Source organism: Apaloderma vittatum, unplaced genomic scaffold, assembly GCF_000703405.1.
Source record: "Apaloderma vittatum isolate BGI_N311 unplaced genomic scaffold, ASM70340v1 scaffold843, whole genome shotgun sequence".
Classification (NCBI taxonomy): domain Eukaryota; kingdom Metazoa; phylum Chordata; class Aves; order Trogoniformes; family Trogonidae; genus Apaloderma; species Apaloderma vittatum.
The window spans coordinates 1-11249 of NW_009709579.1; the positions used below are offsets into that span (position 1 = coordinate 1).

At 48.4% G+C, this 11249-nt stretch overlaps 1 protein-coding gene across 1 annotated transcript in view; it reads left to right on the forward strand.

Annotated features, from left to right (window-relative positions):
• Nucleotides 1-71: 71 nt before the first annotated feature.
• AARS2 (alanyl-tRNA synthetase 2, mitochondrial) overlaps nucleotides 72-11249 on the forward strand; it is a gene marked incomplete at both ends in the record, with an annotated part of 17670 nt that continues 6492 nt past the window's right edge. The window contains 13 exon segments of the mRNA XM_009866969.1: nucleotides 72-260; nucleotides 903-1048; nucleotides 1834-2028; nucleotides 3495-3639; nucleotides 4080-4225; nucleotides 4530-4638; nucleotides 5322-5360; nucleotides 6081-6192; nucleotides 6731-6858; nucleotides 7594-7744; nucleotides 9508-9677; nucleotides 10685-10798; nucleotides 11210-11248. Coding sequence (XP_009865271.1) covers nucleotides 72-260; nucleotides 903-1048; nucleotides 1834-2028; nucleotides 3495-3639; nucleotides 4080-4225; nucleotides 4530-4638; nucleotides 5322-5360; nucleotides 6081-6192; nucleotides 6731-6858; nucleotides 7594-7744; nucleotides 9508-9677; nucleotides 10685-10798; nucleotides 11210-11248 — 1683 coding nt within the window.

Below are 11249 nucleotides of genomic sequence, written 5' to 3' on the forward strand. Positions count from 1 at the left end.
AGCCTCGGGCGCAGCCCCCAGCGCTGGGCGGCACTTGGCCCCAGCGGGCGTGTCTCTGCCTTGGTTTGTAGTTCAAGCCCATTTTCCTGGGCACGGTGCACCCCCGGAGCGAGCTGGCGCAGCAGCGGCGAGTGGTCAACAGCCAGAAGTGCGTGCGTGCAGGAGGAAAGCACAACGACTTGGAGGATGTGGGCCGAGATACTTACCATCACACGTTCTTTGAGATGCTGGGGAACTGGTCCTTTGGGGATTACTTTAAGGTGAGCAGGCAGGGATGAGCACTCTTTCTTTCTGCGCTTTGCTGTTGTGCCTTCTGACTGTCTGCAGAAGGCATTTTTGTAAGCCCCAGATTACTTCTTGGGCTCCTCAGGGGCCTGGAGTAGAGTCAGTCATCTGGGATGCTGGAACTCTTAAGTGTGCCCTGCAGACTCTCAAAGCCCTCAGCCTTTCAAAGCTGTGAACAACACTTACAAGTTAAAGTTCTTTGTGGGGACTCCAGTGTTGACCGTGTAATGTGGTGAAGAGAGGTTACCTGTTCATTTGATGCTTGTTACTAAAAAGTTTGAAAAGAGGAGAAACATGAAGGATGCAAGTTCTTTTTGGTAGTGAATTTTTTTTCCTTGAAAAGAAAATAATTCACGTAACTGCTGGGAAGCATATGAGTGTAGACTATGCTGTGATGCTGGAGGTTTCCCAACAATTTAGGAATGTCAGTTTTCCACATGCAGCAGAAAGCCGTCTCACTCGCCTGACCCTCACCCTGCTCTTTGCAATACACCTTGAAATTGGACGGGGAGAGAGCTGCTGAAATGAACCTCTTCTGTGTTTGACTCCCATTCTGAATAGTGTTTCTGCATTGCTGTTTATTCTGGATTACTGTGCTTTGTTCCCCGCCTGCTCAGGAGGAGGCATGTAGCATGGCGTGGGAGCTCTTGACAGAGGTCTACGAGATCCCCAAAGATCGCCTCTACATCACCTATTTTGGCGGAGACTCCTCGCTGGGGCTGAGCGCAGATGAGGAATGCAAGGACGTGTGGCTCCGCCTGGGGTAAGTGTGTTAAAGAAATGGTTCTGAGCAATAGGTGCTGATGTTTTAGTCTCTGTAGTCTCCCATTTGCTCTTTAGTTGATGGGAATCAGATGTAGGGGCCAAAAGTTGTGGTTTAAACTCATTTAGTTTCTAGTTAGTTTGGGTTGTTAACAGTCAGCTGAGCTCCAAGTGCTCTGGGGCACTTGACCTTTAAGCTGTTTCTCAGATGTTGCCAGTCTTGGAGGCTGTGTACCTAAGACTGACTGGCCTGCATGAAGTGTGTGATTCTTTGCCTCCTCTCCATCACAATCTGTGGAGAGTGTGTTCTCTGAAAGCTGGCAGTGACTGCTTCAGTGTGAGGATGAAGCCATTGCAGAGAGCACTGCTCTCCTTGGGTAGCTCATTCCAGGCTATGTGTGGGCTTTGAACAGAGGCAGCTCTGTGCCACTCTTGGTGTTTGGCCTTGTCCGTTGTGATCAGGTCTTAGCTCTGCTGGAATTCTTCCCTCCAAGGAGGAAGTTGCCCCACAGACCCAGTGGAGAGCCTCTCTCTGTCAGCTGGAGCCAGACTGTGTTTGCCAGTCATTCTGGGCAGTGGTAGGATTCTTTCTGGTTTGGTCCAGCTTGTTCCTGCTAAGGAGAGTAATTCTATGTGAACAGAAACAAAGGAATCCTAATATGTTTGGTTACTGAGTTTGTAATAGACAGAAAGGCTTCCTCCCTTCCAGCTATCCCTATAATCTAGGCTACTGTGTGCCTTGCTCGCGTGCTGCGGAGCTACTACCTCTGCTGTTTGCCTTTCCAGGGTGCCTGCCAGTCACGTGCTTCCTTTTCCAATGAAGGACAACTTTTGGGAAATGGGAGACACGGGTCCATGCGGTCCCTGCACAGAGATCCACTATGACCATGTGGGTGGTGGCAGAAATGCTGCAGCGCTGGTGAACCAGGGCAGCCCCGATGTCGTGGAGATCTGGAACCTGGTCTTCATGCAGTACAGCCGGTACCACCTGCCTTGTCTGACTCCAAAATTGCATGTCTATATTCTCAGTGAGATTGCTGGTTTCCAGAAGGTGACAGTACAGGAACAAGAGGAAGGCTGGTGTGGTTCCAAGTCCCTTTTGCTTTATTTGTCCTGTTCTCCTTCAACCTCTGCTGTCTATTCTCCCTCACTGCTGCATCCTGGAGGTCTTTTGAGGTCTCCAGCAGTCTCGAGAAACCTACTGAAGGAGGAGGTGGCCTTGGATTGCTGTTCAGGGAAGGCCTTTTTCACTTTCTCCTGACTATCAGATGGTCAGATCCTGGCTGCCTGACAGTGTCAAGGCAGGCTGCCATTAGTCGTGTCCCTGAGCTTCTTTTTGTTGGGACACCTGTCATGTCTCACTCAGGAGAGAGGGACAAGTGACTTTCAGATTCGTAATACACCAACGGCGTGGACAACGGTGAGACGAGTCTCAAGGCCCAAACACAAACATTTATTAATTCATCACAACATATAGGTCGGGCTCACGACAATCGATTCTAATTCAAAAGCACGACAGGGCAGACGATATAACAAAAAAATCAAGGAAAAAGGCTAAATAAGCAATGCACTACAACAAGGAGTAATATACACATGCACTATACAATGCACTATAACAGGGAATAATAAAGGACATGTAAACACAATGTTAAGTCAGACAATATTACACTTAACTGTCACAGGAAAGAAATTTAGGCATAAAACCCAAATAAACAGTGTGATAGACCTTGCATTACCTAGGGAAGAAAAGGAAAAGAGGGAGAGAGAGAGAGAGAACCCTCACGAGGAAGAAATTTCGCGAGGAAGAGGAGGTCGGGGAGAGAGAGAGACAGAGATTGAGAGAGAGGGATCACCGGTCCGGGTCCCTGCGTAGGTCCAGCCAAAGCAGAGTTCAGGATGCATCCGCCGTTGTCTTCTTTCTTCTTTTCTTCTTCTTCTAACTTCCTTGCTTTTCCTTGCTTCAATTTATACACAATTTTCTACGTGCAGACTTGCAGAATGTCAGGTAGGGGATCGAGGCCCTCCATTGTTTCCAGTAATTCTTGTTTCCAGTAATTATCTTTTCCAGTAATTCTCATTAACGTGTACAAATGCCCCATCATTAACACGTGCTAATGCCCTATCTCTTTGGAAGATACACTAGATATAAGGCCATCCTGCCTCCACAAGATTTCCTAATCTCTTTACATATTCGGTGCCAAGGCTGTTTGAGGCATTTACATCCTTATCAGATCGCCTCTCTGCAACATTCCATCATTTTTCTGACCATGCTGGGGGTTTGTAAAAAATTGCATGAAAAGTTTAAGGCAAAATCCATGAATCAGTCCGTTACAGACACCTGCTGGTTCCATCCATTGTCACACTTTGTCTCACCTGCTCCTTTTCTTTGCCCCTGAAGTGACCCTTGCCTCTCTTTTTGCCTTTTATTTTTCCTGACTGTCTGACAGAGAGGTGGAGGGGAATCTGCTTCCATTGCCACAACACCACGTGGATACAGGAATGGGCCTGGAAAGGCTGGTGACAGTTCTGCAGAACAAACGCTCCAATTATGACACAGATCTCTTTACTCCCATCTTGGATGCCATTCACAAGGTGACAGTACTTCTGCTCAATGTCAGAGCTGAGCAAATGCTTATTGAATGCAGACTGTTTGCATGGTACTGTCATACAGCCCTCTCTGCACGTGTTATTGTGCAGTATTTTGAGACAAGAGGTAGGTCCAACTAGATTCAGAGCAGCATTCTAAGGAAACTGGGAAGAATTCCAGTTCCTCTGGTGTATCAGCGCTGCTGATCCATTTTTTCTCCAAAGTTTTTTAAATTTCTCAGTGCCAGGGTATTGGCTGACCTATCTTAGATATAAAAGTCTTGGTCTGTAGTGCTCTGGAAAGATTTGATGAGTACATCTTAGATTCACAAGGTTGAGGTAGTTGAGAAACATGGTGTCAAGTGTAGCTGTCTGCCTCTTGCATTGAGACTTTTCATCTGCAGCCATCAATTTCTGCTGATCTATCTCCTTATTTTCTCTTTAAGGGATGCGAGGTCCCCAGATACCAAGGTCTGGTTGGGGATGCTGATGTTGGGCGTGTGAACATGGCCTACCGCGTCGTGGCAGATCACGTGCGCACTTTGTGTGTGTGCATTACTGATGGCGTCTTCCCAGGCACCTCTGGAGCAGAGTAAGGACCCAGACAAATGGCATGGTGTGGAGGGAGTCAGGTCTAGGAAGGAATGTCCTGGGGTGAGGTTCTGGTGTGGGCCTGAGATAGGGAGTGCATGAGCTTTGGGAAGGTGAGAAGCTGAGAGCCTGGAAGAGGTTCCAAGCTGCAGGCTCATCCTTGGATGGCTGTGGGGTATGGGGAGCTGCTGGCCTGTGTCGATAGATCAGGCCAGAGGAGCTGAAGTGAGATGGCGACATGCTAGATGTGGGAGCTGGGCAGGGATGCTCACATGGCTGCTTGGGGAATCCTGCCCTGTTTTCAGACTGGTGCTGCGTCGGATCCTGCGCAGGGCTGTCCGCTTTTGCTCCGAAGTCCTTCGTGCTCCACCTGGGCTCCTGGCCACACTGGTGCCTACTGTAGTGGAAGTGCTGGTGAGTGAAAGCTACTGCCCTGGGGGGAGAAAAAAAACAAAAAAAAATTACAAACAAAAAAAACCCAAACCAAAACAACAACAACAACAAAAGCAGAAAGAACCCCAACAGGATCACACATGTCCTTTCCCATATGCTGTCAGGAGGTAATCTTGCATGTGAGTGAGTTCCAGGAGGCTGTATCTGGTGCTATGCAGCGCAGCAGTAAAAATGTGTCTCCTGATCATTTGTGATAGGAGGGAGAGGGCCTACTGTGACCAACAGTACAGTCAGCACAAGTGTGTGTTTAAGCATGTGTATGTAAGCACACGTTATGGTTTCTCGGGGCAGTGGCTTTCCAGCTGTCCTGTTTGGTTAAAGCCATCTAAAATTGGTCTCTGTGAGTACTAACAGCATGCTTATGGACAATGCTTTCTTTCTATTGTGAACACCAAAAGAATGTGTTTGCCAAGAGATACTGTGCCAGGGTTAGCAGAGGTGGGTCACAGGGAGATAGCCAGGGAGTAGCAGTCACAGTAAGCCTATGTGTGATTCTGGAGCTGTGCTGCTGTCTCTAGAGCTGTGTGCTGGGGGTCCCTTCACATTCACTTGCCTGAGAAACCTCCATAAGGCTTGTGGCATGCTGTGAGATTCCCCGAGGAAGATGCTGAGGATGTTATCACTAACTGAAGCTCACTCCACAGGGAGATGCCTATCCAGAGCTGACGAAGAACGCAAACCGGGTGAGCCACATGGAATCCCGTGGAGAGAAACCCTGTCTCATTGTCCTTGCGAGGGGCAGAAGTCAGCCCTTCCTTGGGACTTAGCTGGAGGAGTTTGTATAATCTCCTCCGTAACTGTGTTCTCATGGGTGGACTGAAATTTGCTGGGAACATATTTGTATCCTGTGCATGAGAAGTTGTCTAGCAGATTTCCTTGTGGGAGCTCTGCTAGATCCTTACCAGGGACAGCTTGTGCTGGTATAAGGTAACTGTTGCTCAGAAAAAACCCCAAAAAACTAGGGTAGCTCTTTTGTTGAGCGTAAGTACAGCCTGTCCTAGCCTGGGCACCTTTTGTCCAAAGTGGATTTGGTGATTTGAGGCCAGTCCTGGCTTGCTCTTCCTGACAGCAACTATGATGAGCAATTTCTCTGGCTGATCCAGCCATGCAATTTTAGTTGGGTCGCAGACATGAATATCTGACAGGGAGCGTTTGTCAGCCTCCAGCCTTCCCTAGGTGGATGGTCAATATTTCCTTGCAGGAATGGTGATAGGAGGCAGAGTGACTTCGGCACCGTTCAGTAATGCTTCGGAGCCATGTTGTGATGGATACTTACAGAACAAAAAGGCTGATTCTGGCAGACAGTACCCTTCCTGGAGACCTGCTTGACTTGCTCTAAGTTGACTGTAGCTGAGCTGGGGAGCTCCCTGAAGTGTTGTGGCTAACCCTTCTGATTCTTGCAGATCATGGATATCATCAATGAGAATGAGGCAGCTTTTCTGTCCTCCCTTGAGCGTGGGAGGCGCATCATCGAGCGGACAGTGCAGCAGATGGAGCCCTCCACAAATTTCCCAGGTGAGTCTCCCTTCTCTGATGAGCTGCTCTTAAAGGTGCTTTGATCCGGCACCTCCTAAGCATTCAAAACTGTGGTGGATGTCTACCTCTCCCACATGTTTTCAGTGACCTTCTAGCCCTGGGCAGAGGAGTTTATGTTGCTCCTTTCTCCACATTGCAACTGTTTTCTGATATTTTGTTCTCACAACAAACTAGGCTCCAGGAAAGTTAGGAACATTCCCTTGTTGCTTTATTGACTAGTTGACTGGGTCCTTGCAAGACACAGCTAAAAGAAGGGGCTCAGGACCCAGCCAGTGCAGCTGCCTGTGTAGATGTGCTACACTCAAGTTTTAGCAGGGGTGGGGCTGTGAACTCTCTTTTATACACAGTCCTATACAAGAAGAACTGCTTAGTTTCTCTTACTATCCCCATTACCAGGACAGTTGCACACAGTGCAGATGAATCCAGTTACAAAGGCATGTGGGAGATTGGTCCCATCCAAGCAAATCTTTCCTTTCTGTGTTTGCACAGAGTTCATATCCTCCTTTTTGTTCTACAGTCGAAGTAGCCTGGTCTCTCTATGGGAGTTTGGGATTCCCTCTGGATCTGATTGACTTGATGCTTGAAGAAAAGGGAATCAGTTTGGATTCAGCTGCTTTTAATGAACTTGCTCTGGAAGATGCGAAGGTAAGAGGGAGACTCACCTTGTCAGAATAATTCAGAGCCTTCCCTCTCTGCTGTGAGCATGGAGGCAGAATTCCCTTCGCTGATGAGGCCCTTTGGTTGCACCACAGGGCCATGTGCCTTTTTCCTGGCGGCGAAAGGGATCCGAAACAGCAGGAGGGGTCGCAATGCCTTTGCTTGTGGATGTGGGACTGAGAAGTATTGGCTGGTGGTTCTCTTCAGATCAGAAGTGTTTCATGATGCTGTTGGTGGAGTGGAGCTTATCATAGAATTATATATGTTAGAGTGTCCTCTGTCAGTCATGTAGTCCAACTTCTCACACAAAGCAGAGCCAGCTTAGACAGCCCAAAGAGCAAGTGATTTATGAAGAGTTTACAAAACCTCCTCAGCCTCTGTAGTGCTGGAAGGCTTGTGTGCTGCCAACTCTGTGCAGTAACAAGTTCAAGGCCTTGCTCTTCCAAGCTCTAATGGCCTGGAGGTTTCACGGCTGCACAGCAAGCTGTGCCTTGAGGGTTGTGTTGGCTGTTGCTTATGGCCTGCCTTGAGGCTAGCACGGGATGGTATTGAGTGCTTGTGGGGTCTGAAAGAATGGGCTTGATTTAGCAGTAGCCTCCATCAGCCTGTGTCTAAAGCCTTTCCCAGGAAGGTGGAAGGAGTTGTCCCTAACTTTATGCTCGACTCCTTGGTGTGAGTGCCCCCAGGTATCTCCCATCTAACTGTGCCTTTGCTCTGCTGTAGCGGAAGGCTGGTGGCCTGCAGGCAGAGCAGCTGGAGGACACACACACACACCTTGACGTGCACTCGCTGGCTCAGCTGCGGAGCAATGATGTGCCCGCTACTGATGACTCTCTGAAGTACGCCTACACGCTTGGGCAGCATGGGCAGTACGGTAAGTGCCCAGGTCTTGTCTGTAGGCAAGCTCTGCTTGAGGGCACTGGAATCCCTCACAAGACTGCTTTTACTGCCTAACCTCATGTACATGGAACATGTACTGCTTGGCTCAAACCTATCTACCTTGCTGCTGCATCTTTCCTCTGCCCCTGTACCTCATCCCAAAGTAGGTGTTATTGCTGTGTCCCCAGGAAGGCTCTGGGCTGGTGACAAGGCTCTGAGCTCAGGTTAGTATTACCATGCTTCCCTTAGTGAAGCAGTGACGTTGATTTTTGCTAGAAATGAGTCTGTCCCCAACAATTAAGCTTCTGTGTATGAGGGCTAGGGAGAACGAAGAGTAATTATGAAAGGGTTTAGGTCGTTGCCTAAAGCCCTGTACTTGCTGTTTCCTTGGCAGGCCACTAGATGCCAGTGTAGGCTTTTTATCATTTAGGGTAACTAAAGTTGCTGATGCTCTAGGGAAAGCGTTAAGCTAAACCACAGAGTAAGAGGTGGTGTGGCTGTCACAAACCATTAGAGATAACTGTGTACAGCCAGCTCCTCTTACTCAGTGTGCTGGTGGCAACCCACACTAAGCAGAAAGTGGAGCAATTCGAGCTATATATACTATGATGAGCACAATGGAGGAAAAAAGCCCAGCGGTGACATTGGCTGAAATATCTAAGCTAGAACTGTCCCACTTCCTCAGCCTCTGAACCATGGAATAACTCAGGTTGGATTTCAAGTCTCTTGATCAAAGGAACATCAGGTTCCTCAGCCTTACCCATTGAAGTTTTCAGTGTCTTTAAGGACAGTGGTCCCACACCCTTTCTGTTCCCTGTTCTTTATCACTCTTAGTGTGAAAAGTTTTTTCTTCTTTGTGCACAACCAGAATTTCTTGTACTCTTAGATGTAGTCTCACAAATTCTAAATAGGGATGAATATTCACTTTCTTTGACCTGCTTGGCTATGTTTGTGTTCAGCTTGTTCCTGAGGACCCCCCAAGGCTTCTGTCAGTCCATTTCTGTAGCTTGTTGAGATGCCTCTGAAAAGCAGCCCTGCTCTTCAGTATATCAGCTAGCCCCCACCAATTCGTTGCCATACACAAGCGGAATAGGGGTACGTCCCATCTTGTCGTGGATAGTCATTAATGAAGGTGTTTAATGGTGCTGGCCCTAATAACAGACAGCAAGTAGCTCTAGCAGTAACTGAATATCGTTTGATCATTGAACTATTGAGAAATTCTCTGTGGGGCCAGCTGCCTAGCCGGTTAAACACCCACCTTAGGGCCTACCTGTCCATGTCACCTGAATTTGGCTTCAAGAAACCTACAGGAGAGCACAGTAGAAGCTTGCTGCATCAATGAAAGTGGCATGCCTGTTGTGCTTTGTCTACCAAATCTGTCATCTCAACTCTTTGTCGTCTGAACCCAAGGCTGCCATGAATACTGAAGCAGGTTTGCCAGGATTGCAGCGTATCAAGATGCAGATGTGTCCATGCCACATCTTGTTCTGTCAGGCTCATGTGGAGCCAGACTGGGCATCCCGGCCTGCTTATGTGCTACACAGCAGGTCCGTCATTAGATGAGCGAGAGGTGACTTAGTTCCAAATAACAGATCCTTTATCTTTTCTGCTAAGAGTTGTTCCTTTCCAAAGGAAAGTGCCAACTTTCAGTATAGTCCGGATGTTGATAGGGTTGGCGTGGGGAAGTGACCCCTCCTTTTCTGGTGCAATCTGACAGGGTGTATGTACTAATTCCTGCCATCTTCTTCCCTCTGACAGAGTTCAGCCCGTGCCAGGCCACTGTGCTGATGCTGTACAGAGATCAGTCTCTCCAGAAGGAGGCTGGAGCAGGGCAGCGCTGTGGTGTCATCTTGGACAGGACTAACTTCTATGCAGAGCAAGGTGGGCAAACCTCTGACCAAGGCTACATGATACGTTTGGGAGAGCAGGTAAGACTCTGTTGCCTGAATCCAAGGCTGCCATCAGTATTGATGCCAGGCAGAATTTGCCAAGTGATAAACTTTACTGTGTTAATTTGCAAGCTGCTAACTCTTGATAGTTTCCTTGGCTTTTCCTCAGGCTTGGTGGGGTGGAGGAGAAGCAGCAGTAACTTCACAGAGGTGTACTTGCTACTCTGATTATCTCTCTCAGATCTTTGAAATTTTGTCTTGCTGGGGAATACTGTAAAGTCATCTTGGGTCTCCATTCGGTGTGCTGAACTCTCGTCAGCTGGGGTTGCAATGCAGAGAGAAGGCAGTCAATGATCAGAGAGCCCATGAGCTAGGTAACTTGTCACTGGCCGGTCCTGGATGACCACAAGCAGTGCCCAATCCAGAGACACAGTGCAAAATCTCCTAGCCCTCCAAAAAGCATCAGGAGAGACCTCCACTTCTGTAACATGTTCTTGCAACCTTGTCAGAGGGAGACCTTTCACCCTTTTCTGGGAAGTTACGTAGGGTGCAGCTTTTTCTCCTTCCCGTATTCCAGCTCTTGAGAATCACCTCTGGGCATCAATGCTGCCTTTTTAGCCTTGCAGAATGTGATAGTGCCTTGCTCAGCACTTCTTCTCAAACTGAAGTGGGGATCAAGTTTTTGTTGCCATCTCAATGAGGCAGAAATGGCACCTTGGATGCCTGAAACAGGGGCCTTGGCAGCTGCTGTCCATTTTCTCATGGACTAGCATCCTTGTTAGGAAAATTCGTGAGTGTGGATGGTGTTACTGCCCCTCCGCTGCAAGCTGACAGCCTCAGCATGTTGTGCAGCGAGTGACTGTGTGCAGGGAATGGCTGAGGCACTCCGGTTACATTCACAGTAAGCTTCTTCCTGCTTTTCCCACCTCACCCCTGTCTTTTGGAAATCAGTGGGAGTTGTGTTTCCCAAGTGGATCAAGCAGGCACCTAGTTTAGATATTTGGATTTTCCCTCTGTCCTAAGTCACTTTCTCTCTCTTTGCTCAGGACGTACTCTTCCCTGTGGAGTCTGTTCGTCTCTGTGGTGGTTATGTGGTCCACGAGATCACTGCTGTGGAAACCCTGTGTGCTGGTGACCAAGTGCAGCTCTTTGTGGATGAGGTGATAACTTGCTGCTTTTAACCTTTTCCCAGCCTCACTTTGAGAGTCTTGTGATGTCATGTGTAATTTTGGCACAGTAGAGCCTTACCCTTTGTATTCCTGAGACTGCTCTTCATCATGCTGTGCAGTGGGAGCGAGACCTCACAAGTGATTCTAACATTCTGTGACCACTGGTCTGTCCAGAAGTATCCAGCCTACCCTTTATAGTTTTACAGAGGTAATCCCATGGGACAAGAAGTTAGATCTGCCCTGTGATGTAAGATAACGTGGCAGCTCTACTACCCGTTGTTTTTTCCCCTCATCTTCTTCCATCCCCTCATGTGCAGCCTTTCCCTTATCCCTTCATGCCATCCCCTGCCCCCCTGAGCTATGGAGAACCAGCACTCCCTGCCAACTTGTCTGTGCTTTCAGGCCCATCGACTGGCCTGCATGACGAACCACACCGCTACCC